A 24,759-nucleotide genomic window follows, 5' to 3' on the forward strand; every position below is an offset into this window, starting at 1 on the left:
TAGGATTTGCTGCTGTATGTCGAATATTGCAACTAGCAAAAAAAAATGGTATTTTCTTCATTTATTGCCATCACCGAGCTCTTTGTTAATCATATGCCTTGTGTGCCTATTATACTGAGGCAAAGTTACAGAGACACTGGAAGCAGCCAGTTCTCTTTGACATCAATCAGGATTTGCATTCATTAAAAATAACACATTCACAATTAAATATTTTAGTACATGCAGGTAGCGCTACATTAGAAAAATTAAACAAAGGCTTTGCATCATACAAAGCTGCAAAACAACATGTGTAAACATTGATAATGTAGTTTTTTTTAAAATGTGGAACATGCATCCTTTGAAAGGTCCTTCTTGGTGATACAGGTCACACAGGTGTTGAGATTAGAAAGGTTCCCCATAAATTATAAACCAGCAGCCAGGAATGAAACTGCTGGGCATGTGAGAACCACCGAATGTCTGATTACATAATGAGTGCACAGGATGATTTCATTAACATATTACATTTTCAAAAAGGAAAACATTGGCAACAGCTCCAGATGAAAGGAAACAAAGGTTGACCTGCATCATAAAGCTTATGCCATTCGTAATAATACAAAATTGTTTTCTTTGTCACTCTTTTTCTTATAGAGTGAAATTGGAAATGCTGTATGGTATCCTCATTAACATTTGTGCTGTAGGCTGCATACATTTCTAATATATAAATTATATATATGTAAGAAATGTCTTTAAGATTATAAATACAAAGATTTCACACGGCTGCCAAACTCCATATACAATCTTAAGAAAACTCCTGAACCTAAGACAAGACCAGGGACCGATTAATGTCTTTACATCAGGAAAAATGGGCAGACTAGATGGACCAAATGGTTTTTATCTGCTGTCTAATTCTAGGCTCCTAGCTATCAATGATACACACCTCCTTTGAACAAGAATTATTCCTGTAACCTATAAAAGGAATAAAGAGTTATTTTATTTTTATTTCCCTTTATATTTTGCCTAATTTTTGTATTATTCTTACACAAGTGACATCTAAAAAACATACTCATTTTTATTGTATGTGCGCTATATATATAAAGTAATATTTCTTTATCAGGTAACATTTATAGATACAATAATATAGATTTCTTGTATAATAGCCAGGAAGGTTATTCTTCTGCAGAGGTCAAGGTGCATAGTATGTGTGATTCCATAGTACAACATATTGAATTTTTGATGAATATTGTGTTGGTAGAAAGATATATATAAATGATGTATTCATTTTAAAGCGTAATAACAGGACATGTTGAATCAGTGGAAATGTATGACATTAAACCTTACAGATTCTAAAACATCTTATAGATTATAGATTGTATCTATTAATATTAGGTTTTTTTTTAATCAGAATTAACATTTCATTCCATTTCTTTTTGTTTTGATCTTGGTGTGTATACTGTTTGGGATCCAAAATGATACATGGTTCCATTCCATTCCAAGTCATATGAAAAAAAAAAAAACTATTAATACAATTATTCATAAGTAACATATAGGTCACAAAAAATGCACATCAATTTAACAGAAAATTAATTTTGAATGATTTTTTTTTTAGGCTCATCTATCTTTGACAGTATTCGCACTTGACAGCCCGTGAAGGTTCACACAACTTAAACTATGTGAACGAATAGAAATGGGCTTATAGACTGGAGACTTTGCACCCAATATACAACACTTTACATTTTGTAACACTTCGGCATGAGTGCCTTCTGTCTGGACCTATACCCCCAACATATATGTTCTAACACTGCCTATGTGCAACATGAATCCAATAAAACAAATGGTGTCAAAGCTTATTTAGAAAATTATTGAGGTGTGCTCAACGGTGTGCTTAATTAACAGCAGTATAATAGCCAATATCAATTGTTAATGGACACCAAAGTGAAAGGTCATTAATAATCAATAATGGCTTTTGCAGCGTGGGGAAATGACCCATGAGTAAAGGTTTAGTGTGATCTATTTGGTTAAGTGGAGCAGCAACGTAGCCTCTGTATATCATTTACATAGTCACAGAGTCTGGTTAGAGTTTGCAATTATTCAAAACTAACAGTTTTTTCATAATTGATTCAAATGGTCATCTTTTAAATAAACTCAAGTTTTCTTCATCTCTCTCTCTCTCTCTCTCTCTCTCTCTCTCTCTCTCTCTCTCTCTCTCTCTCTCTCTCTATATATATATATATATATATATATATATATATACTGACACAAACACTTTTACTAGGAATCTACTGTCTGTATTTATTTATACTTGCATATCCGGATATCAATAATACATTTATATCCAGATGCACACACACAAACACAGATTTAGATAAATAGTTTTCATTAAGTGTGTACAGTTCTTTCAGTCTGTGTAGCCACCTTCTCCTGTCAAACACAGAAATACTGCCAGTTGCTATGGTAAACTCGCATCCACGTTTGTCACATGCGTGCACACCACCTGAAACATCGATTGGCTGTATAGATTCTCGTGCAGCCAATGGGAGATAAGCAAGACAGAAATTGAATCTCACCTCGGCTGCACGAAACGCTCAACCACACACAGCTTCCGTGACCTTCCTCCTTTCTCCAGCTCTCGTTCCATAGAACAGATTTCCTTCAAACCTTCAAAAATGTGTTTTCCTTAATGGCAATTTTGCTATTGATGGGATTCATTTAAAGATCAAAAAGTCATGTAAAGTCACGTGATTCGAACAATATACCCAGACAATTATAGCTCTATATAGATTATATATTTTAGCAATCAAAAAAATGCTAGGGACAAATTGTGGAGGATATACTGTATATGACATTCATACAACATGACAAAGAATGATTTATCTATTATGACCCTGATTTTATTTTTTTCGCCAGCCGTATTCAATACCTATCTTTTACCCATTTGTTAGGTGATTACAATAGGATAGTCAATAACCACTCACATTGATCAATATTACTGTGCTGCTTGAATTGTGTTTTACTTGTAATCATGCCAAGAAGAATCAAGAACAATATGCTGTGATTACTTTTCTTCAGGCAAAATCGGACGGGAGAGCAACAGAAATAAGTCAAATGACTATACAGATATTGCTGCTGTTGATCTGTCTTATGTCAGTGTAGCTATTTCTATGAGAGAGTATTGTGTGTTTATACATGATGATCCAATTTTGTAGCTAATCATAATAATTCGTCAAAACTAAGTATACTTTAAACAAATATTTGGTTTTCTGGATGGAACTGGTTTCATAGAGCAATAGCCAATCCTTATAAAACCTTATAAAACCAGTATCCCCTGATGGTTCCAATTTTAACTAATGACATTAATATCCAACAAAGAAAATCTGGTGGACCTAACATACTGTGACTCAACACACATAGGGAAACGGCTATCCAGGGGAGAAGACACAATTGTAGCATCGGTGCTATCCGTAACCCGATGAAATACAGTGTCGATGTATTTAAACTGTCCACTGGTTAAGTTATAAAAATATACAGAATACTAACTTGATGCTCTGTGCTTCTCCCACTGCCCAGTCATTTTTAGTTCCTTTCCTTTACAACTTCCAAAATATATACTGTAGTTAATTAATATGATTTTATGTACTTCAATATTTTTGTCTCAGAAAATATTTCGTTTTTCTTCTATGAGTGTAATTAAAATTAAAATATATATATATATATATCTATATGTTTTCTTAACATCCTCCTTAGTAAATTTATATGATTATACCAAAGAAACACAATCTAGATGTAAAGTTTATATTTTTTACAATCATGCCACTCTTTTTGCATCATTGGTGATTAGCTCCAATAACCCTCATCGTCATGGGACAAAAAAAGACCTCATCTACCTGTTTTTCAGTAAAGGGAAACTCCAGCCAACATATTCACTTTCATGCTTAAAAAAAGCAGAGTGGCCCTTTTATCACTTTTTATAAATAATGTAGGTATGTATCACTGAAGATATACCTAATTATCATGATAGGAAAGTTAATCATTTACAATGGTATTTAAAAAAAATAAATTTCAAAAAGTATTTCTGAACCAAAAGTGGTCCTGTCGCCATAACAACCAGATAAAGGTTCCCATTATTTGACTGTTTCAGTGGTTGCTATGGTGATAAAACCACATTCTTAACAATGTAACAGAATAACGCTGTGCTGTGTATATATATATATATATATATATATATAAAGTCCAAAATTAACAATTGCACTCCAAATGCCAAATTTCTGCCCGGTGCCAAATAACTGCAGCAGTAAATAATATAAAGTCCAAAAATAATTACCGGCACTCCAGGGACTTTGCAAATGACCACACAAACAACTTCGGTTTTTAAGTCAACGTTTCAGTCTTGTTTATTACAGACTTTCATCAGGACATGATATATATATATATATATATATATATATCTTTCAAATGTACAAGGCAGAAAATGGTTATTGCTTTGAGTTTAGATAATATGCACATGTCCACCTCGGATTTTAAGTGCCACATCATTAATCATGCTTTATCTTACCATCCACTTTATCAAAAGGGCCCATGAGGTCTATTCATTAACCTCTTTCCTAGTAGGGCGTATTTCACAAGTCTGTCTGGTGGTGATGGACAGGGTTCACTGATAGACTTCCAGTTTAATTTGGATTTAAACATAGACCTTGCTGATATGATAATAGAAATGGAAGTCTTTACAGCATCTGTGTTTTTTGATTGTTCTTATAATAGTTCTCTCCATATAACTGATATTAGAATTATCCCTCTACTTTAAAAAGTATGCCTTGAAAAATATACCTTAGGTATGAGTTTTATTTGCTCTCATTTAGTTATTGTACCATAATTAATCTGGTGGGTTACTTCGTTAGCTGGTAATATACCATTAACACATTCAAATACAAAAACTGATTTTAATTTCTTTGATTTTTAATACCATATCCTATTTATTTAGTAAGTCAATTATTTTTCATTGCCATAATAGCATATTATATTCTTTTTTTTGCCGGCATCTGAAATGTGCATTTTTAAGCCATGACTGTTGATTTTTTTTTTGTACACGATTCCTAAAATAAAACACAGAAACTAATTGGAGAAAAAAACATCTCATTGATATTTCTGGTAATGTTATACAATGGAATTTTTATTTTTTAAAAAAAATGGTTGATATATTTTAAACTTGCACAAATCATGACTACATGATTTCACTTGACATCGGTATCATTATTTTTTATTATTAAAGATCTCATAGAGCTTTTAATATATTTTGTTCTATTGGATCTATGGTGTGTGTTATGATGGTATAAATAATCCCATAAAATGTTTTATTTTGATACATTTATGTTTAAGTCATACCTTTAGAACAAATAGAAGTTCCCTTTTTAATATTTTGTGGTGTAGCGTTTTACATAAATAATGTATTATTTGTCATATTCATGGCTTGGAGCTACTGTTAGATACATACTATAACTGTGTGGGCAAATCTACTGATTATTCAAATGTTTGCTGTATTTGACCCTGTTCTACCTTGTTTAATCTTACTACAGCCTCCTGGAAATTAGTTATTAATGTATGAAATGGTCACAAGACCCAGTCTTGCTCAGCCTTTTATTCTGGACTGTTTTTCACTTCTGCAACAGAAGCAAATCCATTGATTATCTCAGGCATTCATTCAATATGGCATGTAATGAAGGGGAGTAATCCCACTAAATTGCCACTCTTGCCTGTAGAAGAAACCAGGTTGTCGATCTATCACGACCCTGCTAAAAAAACTTCCATTGTCCTTTCTTTCTTTTTTCTTTGAGGCCTTATAAAGAGTGGGGGTAAAGGATGCTTAATATACTGGACAGTAGTCATGCAATTTTGTTTTCCTTATGTAGCTGTGTAATCTACAACATTTACCATATTATAAGATTTGTTGTTTTTTTTTTTAAGAAAAAAAATACATCTGAAAAAATGACCTTGTCTTATAATCAAGGTCATCTTTTATTCAGACCTCATGGCACCACCACACAGCTAATTAAAACTAAGGGCTTGTCACTCACCCTCACCCACATTCTCACTAACTCTCTCGCACTCTCTCCTAATATTAATCCCGAAGTGTGTGTGTGGAAGCAGACAGAGTGGGCATGTCCAAACCCCACTAGCCTGTCTAAAGAGAAGAAACATAGCATTTGATGACAGATAACCATTCAGACCATCTAGTCCCCCCATTTTTCCTGATATAAAGACTTTTCCTGATATAAAGACCTTAAACTGTCCTTGGTCTTGTCTTACATTCAGGATAGTCATTTGCCTATACTATGGATGCTTATTACACTAGCATCTATTACATCTGCTGAGAGGCTGTTAAACGTATCTACCACCCTCTCAGTAAAGAAAGTCTTTTTTTTCTTCTTCATCCGCATCTCTGTGGTCTCAGCTCAGTTATCTAGGTACTTTGGCAAAAAGACAGAGCCTCTGCGCACATTGGGGATTCCAGATAAACTCCACTTGCTAAATAAAACAGACATGTGCCATGTTCATGCATGGGATTTATGTTCCTGCTTGGAAAGAGACCACTATTAATAGTAATATCTGTCTGTTATTTTATTGATGGAACAGAACAGACAAAAATGGATATATGATATTACTATTAGAATGTCTTGAATTGGGATTTTTGACAAGTAAATCTAAATCTTGAAGTTAGAACATTTTGACGGGAAACAAAATTTTAATTTACATGTACATCTCTCTTGTGTCACTTATGTTACTAAGGGGGGCATATTTAGTGAGTGTGATTCGGGGACAGGGGTGTGGCTTCCGTGGGGGTGTAGCTTCATAAAGGACAAATTCCCTATTCCTGTCTTCTGGGGCAGAGCCCCCTTATCCTGACTCAGTGGACCACTCTCTCCTTTCTGTGAAGCTAAGCTCTCTCCTCTCTCTTTGAGATCCATTACCGTTACCTTTGGATGCTATAGGGGTAGTCACCCTCTCCAGCTGCCTGCTCCACTCACACTCAGGTCAGGCCAAAGCTGGGGACTATTCCGTACATGTGATAACCCTAATCTTACTAGAGTAAATACAAATTTGAAATCAACTTTGGGAAAAGAAATGTATTTGAAATGAAGTCTTACACGAAAAGCATAGTTACTTGGGCTAGAGTTGTGGTTGAACGCAATGTGAAGTTGATATCTTTTATCTTATACTATACATTAACCTTTACTCAAGCACCACAACAAATTAAAAATAGGTCACAGGTCAGATTGTGACTGCTGCACTAAAAGGGATTGTGTTTAATTTTATAGAACTGCTTGGAATAGGATGGTTTTTTTTCTTTTGTTTTTAGCAAAAGAAACATTTAAACCCAAATAAATAACATTCAGATAGACTGAGTTAGCTATTTGTAAGATGTTAATTTTAAGGGCAGATGATTCTTCTCCCTGTGCTTCTCCCCTTCCCCAACTGGAGAGCTGTGGAAGCAGTCGGCCATCAACAATATCAAATTGTATTCACATAAGCCTAAATTCTACTGTTTACTTAGACACCTCTCTATAATTAAGGCTGTACTTATAGTTAGCATGCAAATGCCTTCATTCATATGGGTAATGGGGCTACACTTCAGTAAGCAGCTAAAAGATAATGACATAGGACATGAACCCATCCCCAGACCAAAACGCATAAAACAATACGTCCATTCATTGGGCAGCTGTTACCTTGTTTGCTCTATAAAATTATGTATCTGTATGATTAGATTGCTACATCACTATAGGAGACCCACAATAAAGAAAATTCAGTAAACCATAATAAAATTCCGATGATATTCTGTAGAACATATTTGTCAAATTATCTGTAAACCACTAGAATAAAAAGTCCCAGTTGCCTAGAAACTATCCTCAAGCCATCACAAATGCTCTATTCAGTTTGATGTTATAGCGGAACTGTGACAGCTAACCAGTAGGTGGCACTACTATTCATCAGATGGCCTGGGGTTTGCCACAAGTTAGAGTATATGGGGTATATAGGGAAGTATAAGAGTATTTATATAAACTATAAAAAAGAAATAAGCACTCCATAAGTGCTTATTTCTTGTTTGTAGTTTACATGTGAAACTACAGCACCAGGGTAACTATTTGTATAGTCTGATGAGCGCAGACGATGCACACTACTAGATACACACACTACTGCTCAAAAGTTTGGGTGCACTTAGAAACGTGCTTGTTTTTGCAAGAAAAACTAATTTTGTCCATTAAAATAAACATCAAATGGATCAGAAATACGTGCAGATGTTGCTAATGTAGCAAATGACTTGGAGCTGGAAACGGATGATTTGGAATATCTTCATAGCCGTAAAGAGTCCCCTAATCAGCAGCCATCACTCCTGTGTTCCAACAGCACGTATCCGCTAATCCAAATTTTCGGTGACTTTTCAATATTGGTAGTATATATATATAATGACCACCTGCCTAATATTGTGTAGGTCCCCCTTTTGCTGCCAAAACAGCCCCTAACTGAGGCATGGGCTCCACTAGACCTCTGAAGGTGTGCTGTGGTGTCTGGCACCATGAACTGTGATGCACTGTATGTTCTGAGACCTTTCTATCAGAACCAGCATTAACTTTTTCAGCAATTTCAGCTACAGTAGCTCGTCTGTTGGATTTGACAGCACAGGCCTTCCATTGCCATCCACGTGCATCAATGAGCCTTGGCTGCCCATGACCCTTTTAAAGCTAACTTAACAGCAAAATGCCCACTTACCTTCAAAGTAAAATACACTGTTGAAAATAATTGTATGATAACCAGTCACACTTTAGAGGCAATTTTACTGGGATTTTGCCCTTGTGTGCTTGAACTAATTTTACTGGGATTATACCGCGATTAGTCCTTTAGGCTAAAAAAAGTTTGGTACATACTGTGCTCTCTTGCAAATGATACAGAACCTGTGGCCAACTACGCTATTTTCAGTAGTATGGATTTCATGTTGATTCGACACCCTCGGATAGTGATTTTCCTTTTATTCTGAAACTAAGGCAACTTCCAGTTAAGTTTTGCAGTGAACAAAAGTCAGGGTCAGACTTTAATTACTATTGGAATATATTTGTCCCAACCTGTATTTCGTCATGGACAATTCTATGTCTGTTTTTCTAGAGCTACAGCTGAAAAGGCAGTCAAAGTGAAAATTCTTCATACTTCCACCGAGGGTTGCTTCGTACCTTCAAGTAAAACACTTCATACCCCAAATGTTTACAAGAGATTTTTAATATGCAAGAATTATCACCCTGTCCACTGTGTCCACAGTAATGTGGGATTTTTTATCTAGTTTCCACTCAAGCACAGTTTTTTTGGCAAAGTTACACACCCATGGATGTGCATTTAACAGCATATGTGTGCTTAACATTTGTACTACAACTCAACATCAACTTATAGACCGGCAAACGGATTCTATGTCCCCAAATGTCTTTAGTTAATGTAGCTCTGTAGTCATACAGATATGCATAAAATTGGATGTGCCGGCCCTTTACAATTTATAGTCTAAGTAATAGTAGAAAATGGGCAGACATACAGATACAAGAGGAGAAGGTAATTTCATTGAAGGGCAGTCCTTATAGCAACTCACTTATTGCAAGTGTGAAACAATTATTAGGAAGTGCGATGTACGTGTTAAATCACGGTTTGCATGTTACTGTAGTGCTAGAGTACAAAAGTGTTGCTTCCAAGCTGTGGCAAGTTCTAGTAAATGCCTTGTGGTATGGAGTGAATTAAATGGCATGCAATAACTATTAGAACCATCTAGCTATTGCCTATATCCATCAGTCTCTCTGATTCAGTCAATCTAACATACAGTGGTACTTAGGAATATGTTAACAGTTGAGTTGAGTTTTGGTGACTGACGTTTATGTTGATAAATAAAAATTTACTGAACGAGGACATTAACATTGAAAAGTAGAATATAATGTTCAGAGCACTGTGAAAAGAGCCTGGAGTCGATTTTTCTGATGACTTAAAGGTAGGCAGGCATTATATGGCAGGAAATGAAAAGAGGTTGCTAGGTAGCAGAACTCATTAGTGCAAAGAGTGAAGTGCACTTTATAGGTTGCTGGTGAGGTGCCATCCAGAATATTATTTATTTTAGCCCTCTCTCTCTCAAGGAAGGATATAGATATGCTTTGCAAAACTGCTCTATTGCCTCAATGAAAGACAAGAGAATGATTATGTCAGTAAAAAAAACCCCAGATATATAAAGAAATAGGAAGGTATATTTCAAATGAGTAGAATTACTAAAACAACCTTACACGTGAAAGTGAAAAGTGGAAACATGGACAATGTAGGTTCTTCCTCCCATTGAAATCCCTGCTTCCTTAGAGAGCAGCTACTTTTTCTGTATACGTGAGATTTTTTTTTTTGGGGGGGGGTTACACGTATTCAGTGTATTGGGTTTTTTTTTTTTTCTAGACATCCTAAATTATTAAACCTGTGTTGTATACAAAATTTCAGGGCCTTGTTTACTTTGGTATTTTTTTTAAATCATGGGGCAATTATGATATATATATATATATATATATATATATATCTGGTAGGAGGGTACCTCCCAGGACACTGCGGGCTGCAGGAAAGGTAGGAGATCCCAGACCCTAGAGTTTTTTCAGGCTTTTATTTAAATAAATTAAAACCTACTCCTATTTACTAAACAGTAGTCTTCACCTGACCAAGATCTGGCCAGCTAAGCTAATGGGTGTGTGGGTGTGTATGTCTGTGTGTGTACTCTTCCACCTTCTCTCTTAAAAAAAATAAAAAAAACAGCATTTTTCATATACACGTCCATTTTCATATACAAGCTGTCATTACACATAGCAGTCCAAAGGTTAACAGCACAGCAGTTGCAACTTTATCCAGAAAAATCTTTAAAGTTAATTGCGGACACGCAGCCTGACATTCTCTCTTCAGCTCTCTTTTTCTCTCACCAAAACTCCTGTATTATTATCAAGTCATAAATCAGGAGAAAAGACATTTTGACCGCTGTAAGTCTGCGTATCCAGCTCAGGGAGCATAGTCAAGCAAGTCCTTCAGTAATATTTGTGCCCTAAAGCAAATTTGACAAGGAAATGGAGCCTAACTTACTCTGGTAAGGGCCTTCTGTCCACCAATGACTCATACACATTGCCGGGAGCTGCACAGCTCTATACTTTGAGAGCCAGAGTGGATATAAAAGTTTGAAATTTAAAACATATTGGGATTATTTATAAAAACCGGATTCAAGTGAATAGTGTGGAAAATGGTTCTATCATCGTAGCCGCTGGTGAAATGCTGTTGATGTGACCATTTCATTGGCTGCTTTATCAACAAGACCATATTTCGCACTTTATACCTTAATAAATAGCCACATTGCATTTTCTTAATGCAATATTTATATATACCTGATATACCTAATATCACACCTAACATAATAATATAATATACCTATGTCACACTAAGAAAATTTCACATTGACCAGACATACAGTAATTTATCAGTTGCGTTACAGGTGCAATTATATCCACCAATATGACAGCAGCCTAAAAACAATATATGTTTATTTTTCTAGGAGATACTTAATAATGTATTTTTAATATACTTAATCTGTGAGTATACTATTAGAAAACAAAATGGAAGGTTACTCATGTAAAAAATCAAACCGTTATTTGACGAGCTCTGGGGCTGGATTATAGGCAGTGCTGGGAAGGGTGCTAAGGAGCAAACGCTTCTATGATTTATAATGTTAGGGGCCCACAATATATTTTCTTTTGAATTTTACATAGGTAGATACCCTGGTGTCCTCATTACCTTGAGCTGCCAATACCCATTTGGGGACCCATCCCTTCACTCCTGCCAGCTTGATGTGATGGCAGCTTAAAAGAGTGAGGGGCCCTCAAAGGTGTGTCTTGATTGACAACTCTTTGATGGCATATAACTCCCACTCGGGAGTAATGTGGTCTCAAAGGGCTGTCATCCTAGAAAATACCTTGAGAGCCTGTCATCCTTGAGGCTCTCCAGGAGTTGTCTGGGATGAAGTTATCGGCCCTCAGAAATGCCACCCCCACATGCGAACCCATCCTTTTATCTGAAGTTGTCTGGGGTGAAGGGATAGATCCTTTGGGGGAGAAGGGGATGGCATCTCAAGGTGCGTGGACTCCCTCAAAGTGGTGTCAGAGATAAAATCCTGTCTACTGATGTGAAGAAATGCGTATGGGCCTTAAGGAGGTCTAGAGTGTCAGCGCTCTAAAACCCATCAACCTTTGAGGACCACCCTATGAACCAATAGACATTTACCCTATTAAGGACAATTAATTTTTTATATTTTTCAGATTGAGTTTCTGTATCTATATATATTTGTGTATTTAACATTATGTGCACAAAATTGTTTTTTTTCAATTGTTGCCCTTATTATTTAATATATATTTAATAAGAAAAATGGGGGGCTGGGTGTAACCACAAGGGAGGGGTTTAACCAGGAAGAGGAGTAGTCATTATAGGGTGTGGCTAAGGGAGGGGCATCACCACAGGGGGGGGCATGACCTTTGTTGGCCCTGGATAGTCTCAGTCACTTCCTGCTTCTAAAGTATTTACAGCTTTCTCAGCCATACACTATATTTAGGGCATTTGCTTGGTTTATCCTCTTGTGCGGAAATCTGCCGGCTACTACCTGATTTAACATGACATGAAAAAAGGATAAGAATTGACAAGGAGTTCCACATTAAAAATAGTTACTTGCTTTACAGTTAACATTATTTGAAGTTCAGCACAATTTGAAGAAAAAAATTATCTCTGCCTTGTGGTTCATTAAATCTCGAAAGGCTGTGGTATGACATTACATTTTAGACTTCTCTAATATGCTCCAGCATTTAATTATATAACAGTCGCTATGAATGAGAAATAAGAGAATAGATTAAAGCGACATTTTATACAGCATGATTAACTTGTGCTTTTCTTCCCTGAAATGGTCTACTAGAGTATATTATCACTTATCTAACCTCTTGTGTTAATAGACGGACCCAAAGGGCATGGGTAATATTAAATAGTATTTCCAAAAATATGAAATGTCAAATATATATTCAAAATAAAGAGCAAATCATCACCATATGCATATGAGCTCAGTATTACTCACCAGAACCCCTAATAAATTTGGCAGGCCTCCAGAATGAAGCTCTAGTAACTGATAAACACAATTGGAAGTAATGATCAGGTAGAAGAATACTGTGGACAGACAACGGAACGACTGGTTGTTTCAGGCATTAATCCCCCTTTAAAAGGCTTAAAATCTGTATCAATAGCATGTCAGGCATCTTGTGGTCCTGTGTCAGCAGAGAAATAAATGTATCTATCGTATTAGTAGTTAAGTCCTCAGAGACAGCAGAGGTATTAAAATAAATTACAAGAATGGTCAAGAGAGTAAGTTTGGTATTGACAAAATGTAAAATAATGCTTTTGGGACATGAGAAGCCAAGGTAAAATATAATAATGGGGGTACTGTGCTGTGAGAAATAAGCAAGGGGCGTAAGACTTTAGAGTGACATTAGAAGAAAGAGAGAGAGAGAGGTGGTTCTGCCACTTTATAGGTTTCTAATCAGACGGCATCTAGAGTATTTTATACATTTCTGGGTACCCCAGAAAGATATAGATAATCAGGAGAGAGATCAGAGAAGGGGGGCTAAAATGGTGAATAGTTGAAGGCCAAAACATGTTAGAAAATATTTCAAAGCACACAGGTCAAGCCAAGACTTGATTGTGTAAAACTAGAAGGTCAGGGGCTTAGTTGTAATGTAAAGATGTTTTACTTACCTGAGAGGGTAGTAGATAAGTGGAACAGTCTTCCAGCAAAAATGGTAGATGTTAATGTAGTGAGGAAATGTAAACATGCCAGGGATAGGGAGCTGAATTAAGACCTGGGAATGAATAAGGCTTGAGTTTTTTATGGCATGAAAAACTGGGCAGCTTAATGTGCTTGTTATCCGGTGTCAAATTCTGAGATTCTATTGTACTTTTTTCTTTTTTTTGCTTTGACTGATAGCATTTTTCAACTTTCAAGATATGCATGTCTTGAAATAGTATTTTTTAAGGGATTTCACAGGAGATCCCACCAAACCCATCTTTGTAGTATTATAAAATGAATTCTGTGTAAACGAAGGGATCCCCGGCAGACATCTGTTCTCCCTTTCATGTTTGTGATCTTTCTCTTTTATGAGAGCAGCAAACTTAAAATAGGTCTGCACAATTCCTTCACAAGTTTCCCTGATGAATATTATTCCAACAGTATTTATATTTTTAGTGGTATATAACATATGCATATTGACTACTCAGTTGAGGATTATTGTTTTTCATATTACTTTCCTTAATTAGTCTGAATATAAATCATCTTTTTCAAAATTGTTAAAAGTAGGACAATAATATACATTTTTATTTAGAACTAAAGAATAAATACATGTTGTATTTTATAGGCTAAAAGGATTTGAATTACGTTCACAAAGGGGTTTAATATTGAAAAATCCGGTTACTTTACTTTTACAGGACTACACAAAATAGTACTTTTGGAATGCAAAACAATAGGACCCCCTTCCCAGTTGCCCCTTTAGCCATGGCCTTTAAAATAAAAGTGTCCTCCTTTTAATGTGATCATTAAATCTCTTTGCAGAGAATAGTCCCCTGGTTAAGACTTGTTTTCTGCTTTCTAAAAATTTTTCTCAAAATTATCTCCTAAGACAGGGGTATTTATAACAGCCCTGGCACCCAGATTGCATCTACAGGACCTGCCTAGCACCCAGACTGGACGCATAGGACTTGCCATCTTTGCCCCAAACAGCTTCCCTGTGGCATATTTGCCACAAACAGCCTCCCTCTGCCATCACTGCCTCAACGAGCCTCCATGTGCCATGCCCCCCTACTTACACATCCATGTTATCACATACATATGAATTAATTCACTCAATCAAAAATATTAATTGACTCATTCACATATACTCATTCACAAATATTCCCTCATACGGATACTCATTCATTCCCTCAATCACACATACTCATTCATACACCCTCCTTCACCCCCTTACCTGGACAGCAGATCTCTCTGTGCTTCTCGCAGACTTCTGCAGGGCCCCCGCTTCCCTCTGTGTTGCTCGCACTCTCTGTAAAAAAATCTCTTTTACCGCCCAAAGGAAGCAGGAACGGAGCAGGGTCATGTGATATGATGTAAATTGACACGACTCTGCTGGGCTCCTGCTTCCCCTGGGTGGTACAAGAGACGTTGCTCGCACATTATGCATAGGTAAGCAGCAGGCGCCTGCGGAAGTGATCGTTGGTTGGCCCGGTCACAGTTCATTTTCTGGGCCTTATACGGCCCGTGGGCTGGACGTTCCCTACCTCTGCCCTAAGACATAACTAATTTTTTTTTTGGAATTCCACCAAATACAGTGTATATTTTTTATGATGATAGGACATACTATTTGACCCTAGATAAGAACCAATCAGCCAATCTAGTCTGCCCATTAATTGCAATGTCTTTAAATTGTTACAATCACATAAATAAAGCATAAAAATCTGATCAGCCCAGGGCACTGAGCTAGCGATGTCTGAAGTGATGCCTAGGATGGCAGGTGCTGTGCACCTTTCAGTCTCAGAGTGCTGGGAAATGAAATCATATCCCAGTGCTCCGCAGTAAGGTCGGTGGCCTTGGAGGGGGTGCCTGGGGGCTAAACCGAAGGCAAATACCCCTCTGGAATAACCTGGCAATGGCTCAGACGTGTTTTTTTTCCTGTGTAACCAAGCAAGTGCATTCATGAGGGATGAACCTGATGTCACAATTTGCTTAGGGTACTAAGAACACTAGGGTCAGCCCTGCATCTCCCACACACAAATCCTGTGCAGTATAGAGTTCTATGTATCTATAACTATGGTATTACTATAAATTAATTAGTACAATAAATAGAATTATTGTGATTTATTCTTGTGAAGCACAAATTCATGTTACAGTTTGAGGTATGCTGCACATGGCATGTCTGTCTGTTCTTCCAAATGAGTGTTAGTTCTGCCACACATTGAACCTCTAGCTTGTTGAGAAAGAGTTAACTAGAACATTTTCTCCTAGGAACAAGTCTTTCAAAAGAAGATAAAAAAACAGAAGGCTGAACCTGTGCCCTTAGGGCAGGAGTTGTTTAAATGCCAAGACACAGAACAGGTTTCGGCACTTACAATATGTACTGAACACATAGAGACTGCTTGCTCCTAGATTAGTGCAGATGTAACTATGGCAAATCTTTGTAACATAGTTTTACATTAAGTACCGAATAACTGAAAAATAGGTACATGATTGTTACTAAAAATGAACTTTATCTTGGAACTCTCTTGGTTTGTTGGGTATCCCAGATTTCGATTAGTCCCTAAATCATGAACAGTTCTAAATCCTTGATGATTGGTTTGAGAATGTTGTGCTGTTTCTGATGCACATTAAATTGTTGAGTCATGTTGAGAAATGGTAATTTAGGGACAAAATGGAGCAAAGAACATGGAAACTAATCCAATATTCCTGTTTTTCCTCCACATTTAGTATTTTGTAAATATGACCAGCGTTTCCACATTTAGAGTAGAAACATTCCAGTGGCTGACAAGGTGACTGCATCATATTTACCTGGAAGTCCTCACAATTACGACCCATAGTGGCAGTGTAGGGACTAGCCTTAGCAAGACCAGTTGGCATAGAATATTGGAATATGGCCATATTTGTGTATCTCAATGGACACAGGGGAACTCATTTTGGGGGGTATAGTTAGGGGTGGGGTTTTACCAAAATGTTTTATGTGGTTTAAGATATTTATGCAATTGAGTATGGCTTCAGAAGAATATTATTATTATAACATTTCTGCACACTGTTGTCACTCTTAGAGCGTTAAAGAGTAGGATGAGTGATTTTTAGGGGTTTGATTGCAATATAGAGTGAAAACCAATGAAGCATTGTACTTCTGAAACCATACTCCATCTGTTAAAAGAACCACCTGCACAGGGGTTTTTAAAGAATAATTCCATGGATTTTTAGATCCTGGCTCTTACATGCATATCCAGACTTTGAAAAATGTAGCCCTCCATTAATTATATGTTCTTTGGTCATTTCTGCTTCTCAGCTTAAGGTGTTTTTTTAATCACTTTACTGGGCAAAAATCCAAATGTAATACATTGAATACACATTTAAATTGTTTAAGCATTAACACATTGAGTTAATGATGAATAATGAATGAGATGTTGACCTATAATGGTCATTTTTATGATTACAAAATCTATAGAAATAATATTTTCCCATGATATAGCCACAAATGTTCAGTTATAATTATGGTATTAAAAGTGATCCTGGTACAAATTTTTAAAAATGGTGTCACTATTGCATCCCATTCGTACCCATTTTTGTAACCATTCTAGAAACTTTGCATCACATGTGCTCTGTATGATTTATATCCTACAGTTTGCTATCAAATATGGTAGGGAAAAAATGATTGTTCCCTAAAAGATAAGGGATTCTTTTTATGTCTAATAAAGGTTTCACAAACCAATTTTCCTTTTTTTGACCACATTATTTACACTTGCCAAGCAGACGTTATTGAAAAGGACACTTTTAGTTCAGTTCCACATATAGCCACAGATGATGAATGAAAGAAGATAACTGCCAATGTTTAGATGGATATTGAACCATGACTACCTGATGTGCTGACCTTTCTGTGCAGTCTTTTAGTTTGTGTGAACATGCTCTGAATCTGTTGCAGTGGGAGGTATTGCGAGCAGTCTTTTTGGTTGCCCTTTTGTTATAATGCTGGACATGGCTCTCTTGCTGAAAGTTGCCATCCTGATGCTGTTTATTACACATGTAGTTTTTCACCAGTGTAAGCAAAATTGTAAAAACGTTATTGTGATACATTTAAAGCACATGTAAAAAAAACTTAACATCACAATATATGAAAAAACCAAAAAACTAATATTGCACCTGGTACATAATGGGTTTTTTTTCTGGGTAGAGGCGCAACGTTTGGGAATGCCCAATCCCTACCCGTGTCCCTCCTGTTCCCCACCCACTAAAGGCTTCCAGGGGCTAGCCCCACCCCTATAAGTGGCCAGCCCTGCCCATTCATGAAACCACTCTAAAAGAGGGGTCAATCTGTGTACCTCTACCCTAGGAAGTTCCCAGGTACGGGCATCAGGTACCATGATGACAAATGGCTCATGCAATGCTGTTTTAAGACATTGGTTACCATAGGCAGAACATAAAATTAGCAAACAATAATGCTGGAATAAAGTATTTTATGGAGCATCCCTTTGAGTTTACCAACATTAGAAATGGATGTGGATGGTTCCTATGGACACAGACACCCTCTGCAAATACCCAGATTGTGATCATTGGATAATGTAGCTCTAGACCCATGCCAGCCTTTTATGGAGATATATAGGTATTTTGTTATTTTCCTTGCAACTTGTTGATTGTTCCCTTTTAAGATGTTGCCATTATTGTATAACTTTAAATATGGTAATGGAACTCTAAATATGAACAGAGGTTCCCATTTTAAGCAACCTGGTTTTACTTTAAAGTAAGACTCCCCACTAGCCAATTTATGTTTATATCTCAAACCAAAGAATATATTTCAATCGACCAAATAGTCTATATACCTCCTTTATCTAAAACCTGTTCAAATAAATAAAATAAAATGGTAAAAATGTATCTTAAGAAATATTTTTTACAATGGATTTCAGTTTAAAAATCTGGACAGTTAATGATATGTAGTTGTATATTGTCGCTTTAGATTAAATATCACTGTTTTATAATCAGGCTGTGATTTGACCTGGAATGTCAATGTAAAAGGATTTCATTAATGCAAGTCAAGAACTTTGAAGATTGATGTTCATTGATCATGAGATTCTGGCTTCTTGGTAATTCTTCATTTTATAATATATTTTCAATTATTTTAAAACACCATCTGTCGCTGCCTCCACTTTCCACCAATCTCTTCCTGACTTGCCTTGTTTGGCATTATATGGCAGGTTTCAAGCCACATAGTCTGTTTATGTAGCAGTAATGCACAATGTTTCCTAGGAAAAATATATTGGGTAAGGCCATAGTTAACATATAAAGCTCTGCTTCAGTGTAAGGGTGTTGCAACTGGGTCACAACTACAGGCTGATGAGACAGCACCCCCTGTGGCCGGATCGGCTATTAAATGAAAAAAAAAAGTATTCAAGCAGCGCCGGCCGGTGGCATCAGCACCCAGCGGCCGAATGCGATGGCCGCCAAGTGATGGGAGCAGCGTGAGGGGTGAAAGCTCACTTAACTTGACTTGCCCCCCAGGCCTTAGGCTGCCAGCCCTCCCCTGTATATATATATTATGGACTTGCAGATATATTTGTTGTACTTAAGGAGGTAGTCCTGCATAGACTTCAAGTTTCTCATTCTTTTTTTCTTTTTTTTGGGGGGGGGGTGGTTGATTTATTTACATTAAGGTATTTAAGCATCTTTACCATTTTCTGTGGCAAAGCAGATGATTTCTATGATGGATGGTCTTTGCCCCCACCTGCTCTGGTAGTCCAGCAAGTCTAACCGGTTTCTATGCCAATGGCGTGGGAAAATGCATTGCAAGCATGTGAATATTTAGTTAATTTAATGATCCTTAAAATAAAATTGGGGGTATGCCTACCACTTTTGAAAGGTGCAGAAAAATGGTTTTGGGTGTGTATTCGCGTCTATGTAATCTCCTTATGAAATATGTAATACAGAGCAGGTTGTGGGTTTATGCTAATAATATGAACAAAAACATTACATTTTAAACATTTTCTGGCACGATGTATTGACCAAATATTTTGCACATTAAAGTACATCCAAATTCATGTTTACATTTTGGCTCTTAATTATCTTAATTTAATATTTGATAATATTATTATTACACCCTCACAGCGCCAAGGAAGATAGGTCAGACTCTCTTGGGAGAAATAAGGCATTTTAGCCTCGGTTAAAAACTCTAAATACATTGATGGACCATAGTCCAAAACATATCATTAACAAAATAAATTTATGTTAACAGAATTACCAATAACAATATAGTAGGTAGGACAAAGCTTCTTATATTTGTGTGCTTGTGAAACAAAATCAAGGCGAAATAATGTGCTTATTGCTTCACATTACTTTGCATGTTTTCATTATTAATTTATATATTTTCATACATTTCATTATCCTGGTTTAATTCAGTTCTCACTAGAAGTTTAACTAGAGTTAAATGTGCAATGTGTTATATATTCTGATCATGCAATGCACATCCATATTCCTGTGTTATGCGGCATTAATCAACAATATTTTCCCGTGTGTACCTAGCTACAGGTGATTACAATTTTTTTTCTTAAAAAACATGTATTTTGTGGCCCCTATAGAATTCAATAAGTAAAACAATTGGATAATTTATGAGTTTCCATTGGCTGTTAATATAGCTTTCTATTTATCATAATGTGCATTGCAACTGGCATTAACAGAACATTCTTACAAGGATAAAGCTTTTCATTACAATAGTGTATAGTAAAGGAAGATTATGTTTTTGTATATTTTATTTGCTTGCCAACTTTTGTCATTTATTATGTGTCCTTTTCCTTCATTGTCTGTTCTTATTATAAGAGGCCAATAGTAGAAGAAGTGTCTGAATATGGTGTTTTTTTGTTATTAGAACAGTAATAGGATGTGATTCAAAGTCTATGTATAAATATCAGTTTAGGATACAACGACATCCATATCTCAAGTATATTTATGCAATGTCAGATTCTATTAGAATATTGATGGACTAACCATTACGATTTGCGTTATATCTCAACAGGGTATAAAATATATATATATATATATATATATATATATATATATATTATTGGGACATGAATTATATATATATATATATATATATATAATTCATGTCCCAATAATATAGTGTATTAATAGATTCATTTTAATGATATCTTAAACATTATACTTATATTGACAATAAACAGAATTTGCCAAAAGCATGTAATAAACCTGAATTTTTCTGATCACACTCATCATATAGTTAGGTCTGGACATGTGTCACAAGCTTACATGGGTCTGGACATGTGTCTAGATTACCCATGACCTAGTCTCGTATTCAGTGGTGGTGACCACACCTCTTCTAATGAAAAGGTTAAGTGTGCAAAGAGGTCATAAAAACTTGTATAGTCTGGTTTCCTGAGAAATCCTCTCTCAGATGCATGTCTTTTTGTCTGAAAAGGGTCATCATGGAAAGCCAGGGGATGAAACGACATTTTAAATCGCAAACAAGAGAAACACAATTTACCAGTGATGGCAAGGTTTTTAAACTAATGGCACAATATATCTGTCTTGCAGATCCCCAGCTCAAGGGCATAGTGACCAGGTTATATTGCAGGCAAGGATATTACTTGCAAATGCACCCAGATGGAACTCTTGATGGAACCAAGGATGACAGCAGCAATTCTAGTGAGTATTGATAATACCTGCTATAAGAAGTATGTGAAACTGTTCAAAATGGTCATTGGCTTTCTTTTGTGCAGCCCGGGTGTAAGAAATAACTTCTTAGGGTAATTAAAGATGAAGATGATGTTAAATGCCTTAAAAAGAGATTGTCTTTTTAATGATAAAATGCATTGGATAACCTATTTTGCACTAAAGATAAATAAGTAATAATATTAATGGATCAAAAAGTTATCATCCAGGACACCCTTACTGGTAAAAATTAAACTATGGGGGTCCCGCTGCCTGTTATGAAAATATTATGTTTAAATTGCTTGACAGTGTGTAACCTTTTTTTTAATATCAATATCACGGTGGAACTTTACAGCAACATAACAGTACGTTATTGGCATTCAATCTCACTTCTGTCGTTCCTGGAGGTCTTTGGATGGGACTGTCATCAAAACATCTGTCTTCTTGGATATTCCTTTCACCAGTAATTTAAAGCAATATCCCAGGGCTAAAAATGAAAAAGGGGGGGGGGATAATTCACACAAAGCTCAAGGCATCTCTAAGTAAAATGTTCTGGCAAATTTTCTTAAAATGAGATTTTTTTCCAACCATAATATGAGACAAAAATGGCTGGTAATTATTTGTAAGTTAAGGTAATAATAATGCTTAAAATTTCCTCTATAAAAAAAATACCTTTCAGTATTTTTCTGAATCCTTCTTTATAAAAATACGTAGCATATTTGATTTATTTCATGAAAATTTGGGGCATACTATTGTCATATTGGTTTAACCATCATAATAGTCTCACATGCAAAATGTTAGTATTGTTATTATTAATAAAATAAAGTTGGCCAATAGGACTGATTAAATTATATATTTATTGTATTTATATATACATTAGACATTTTGCAATATCTAAAAAATAATAATTATAATAATATAACAGTATCTAAAAAATATACTAACCACTGCATTGTTTACTAAAGGTTGTGAAAAATCCAGTTATTATCACAATGTTAGAATTACAGGGTATTTTTTTAGTACTTTATACTTGCTTCCCGGTTAGGCAAAAATATTTATTAAATTAATTTCTGAGATGCTGAATTTCTCACTGATGCACAGGCATTCTGTTGACTCAAAAGTTAATGCAATCTGTATTATATCATTTGCCACTGGCTAAGCATTACCATTTCAGAACACGGAACCCATGCCAAACACAGAATGTACTCCCTTGAGTGTGACATATGGATATAAATATAGGTTAATTAAGAAATACAATACAATCCCTCTGCCTGCTGCTCTGCCTTGTCCCTATTATTATTCAGCTCCCCCCTTGGTTGGTCCCATTCCAGATCCATTTAAATAATACACTGAGATCTTAATATCCAGGAGATTATAGTATGCAATAAAATAGGAATATGTGGTTCTTAGTGATATTTGTGTAGATGTGTGTGTGTGTATATATATATATATATATATATATATATATATATATATATATATATATATAAAATCATGTATTGCTGGCCGGTCAATGTGAGATGTGAGACCTCATTCCTATAATGGTCATCAGGCCTGGAGGCTTTCTTGGAGACAGAACAATAGCTGGAGGTCTAAGTGTTAATGTGTCTATTCCACTTTCTTTTCCTTGGTACAATTCACATTCTTGAAGTTCTTCAGGACTTGTTCTCCTTTATGTTTATGACTTTTGGCCAGTCTTCTCATCCCCCACTGTTTATTAGCAGGATTCTTTCTATTGGTCTTATTGGCCTGTTCCATTTTGCCCAAACTTGCTTAGTCCTTCTGGATAAGGGTGCTGAAAAGAAAAAACAATCCCGAGGTATTGGAATGCACATCACAACAAAAAGAATGGCTGCGATTTAGCATGCAGTGGCACGTTGGGGACTAATTGATCTTAATTCCTTACCTTGAAAATTGTGAACAACAATGAACCTCTAACAAGTCAATTGGTCACCTTTTTAATAAATATAATCAATAGCATCAAAATAAAGGAGGTAGTCAAATGGAACTAGATTAAGCCCCCACAAGACTCTTGGCATTGTATCACTCCCTGTATTATTTCACTTTACTTGTTCAGTTACTATGATATGCTGTTTAATGCTTGCTATGGTCCATGGGAGGGTAATAATTAGTTAGTTAATTAATTTTCTTTAGTTAGTAGGCTAACTTGCACTAGAGATTACATGGAATGCACTTAGTTATAAACCAGTTTAATTCTATAGCATAAGTGGAACTGTACCTCTAATCCCCTAGAGGGATATTCTGTTTTATGAAATTCTGTGGAGGAAAGGACTTTATCAGATACGCATTAGATTGGCATTTACATTGACAATCTGCTCAATGTGGGGAATGTCACTGAAATATGACATGACTTGCCTACAATGGCATCCTCTAAGTCCGCAGGTAAATGAATTTACTGTGAAAATATCAAATAAAGCTCACTTTTCCCCAGTGCTAGAATACATTACTGTATACAACAATGTATCTAGTGCACAAAGAAATAATATTTTCCATTAAACTACCCCCTTAAAAGTCATTGAAATCTATCATATGCCATAGCGTTTGTAATTTAGTCAACCAAGCAGTTCTGAGTATTTTGCTATCTTTTGCTTAGCATTAAGTTACTAGAAATAGTTTATGTTCAGCTTCAATAAAATATCATATGAGTGGGTAAATATTACTTGGATAATGTACCAGCCATGTGTGCCTTATACCTGGGTACTTCCAAAAATTAGCTCAGCTGGAAACTCTTCATATAGTAATATTTTAATATGTCCCCACAAAGATTATTATTGGTGTCAACCAGATGTGTTCCAATAATGGTGCTGATGAATACAAATTATTCTCAAGAAATACTAATATCCAGAATCGACACCCAGATATCATTAAATCTGAGTAGGATACAATGATTCCTGAAAACTCTTTGGGTTTAACGCTGAGTCTCTGGATGAAGTGCTGCTTTCCCAAATCTCTGGATCACTCTCCTCTTTCTCCAAGCAGAGAAATGATATTTGGCCATGCCCCACTTTCTGTCTAAGGGGCAGGGCTAGCCATGGATAGTACTATGTAATACTAGCCCTATCCCATGCATGACTAGCTCCACATTCATGTGTTAGCAGGACCTGTCAGGAAAAACGTGATGAATATGGTACTAAAAAATAGGGGCTGGCTGGGGGGCATGAGTACACAAGGCGATGGGGTCAACAATACACAATGGAGGGAAGGATGAGGCATGACATAAATCAATATTCAATATTAAAGGGACTGCTGGC

General features: G+C 35.9%; 1 protein-coding gene across 2 annotated transcripts in view; it reads left to right on the top strand.

Annotated features, from left to right (window-relative positions):
- Positions 1-24,759, top strand: part of FGF14 (fibroblast growth factor 14) — a 231,816-nt gene that overhangs the window by 148,318 nt on the left and 58,739 nt on the right. For both annotated transcript variants that reach the window (XM_053455318.1, XM_053455319.1), the window contains exon 2: positions 21,371-21,481. In XM_053455318.1, the coding sequence (XP_053311293.1) occupies positions 21,371-21,481 (111 nt within the window). The remainder of the gene's footprint in view (positions 1-21,370; positions 21,482-24,759) is intronic.

This window comes from Spea bombifrons, chromosome 2 (genome assembly GCF_027358695.1).
Source record: "Spea bombifrons isolate aSpeBom1 chromosome 2, aSpeBom1.2.pri, whole genome shotgun sequence".
NCBI lineage: Eukaryota > Metazoa > Chordata > Amphibia > Anura > Pelobatidae > Spea > Spea bombifrons.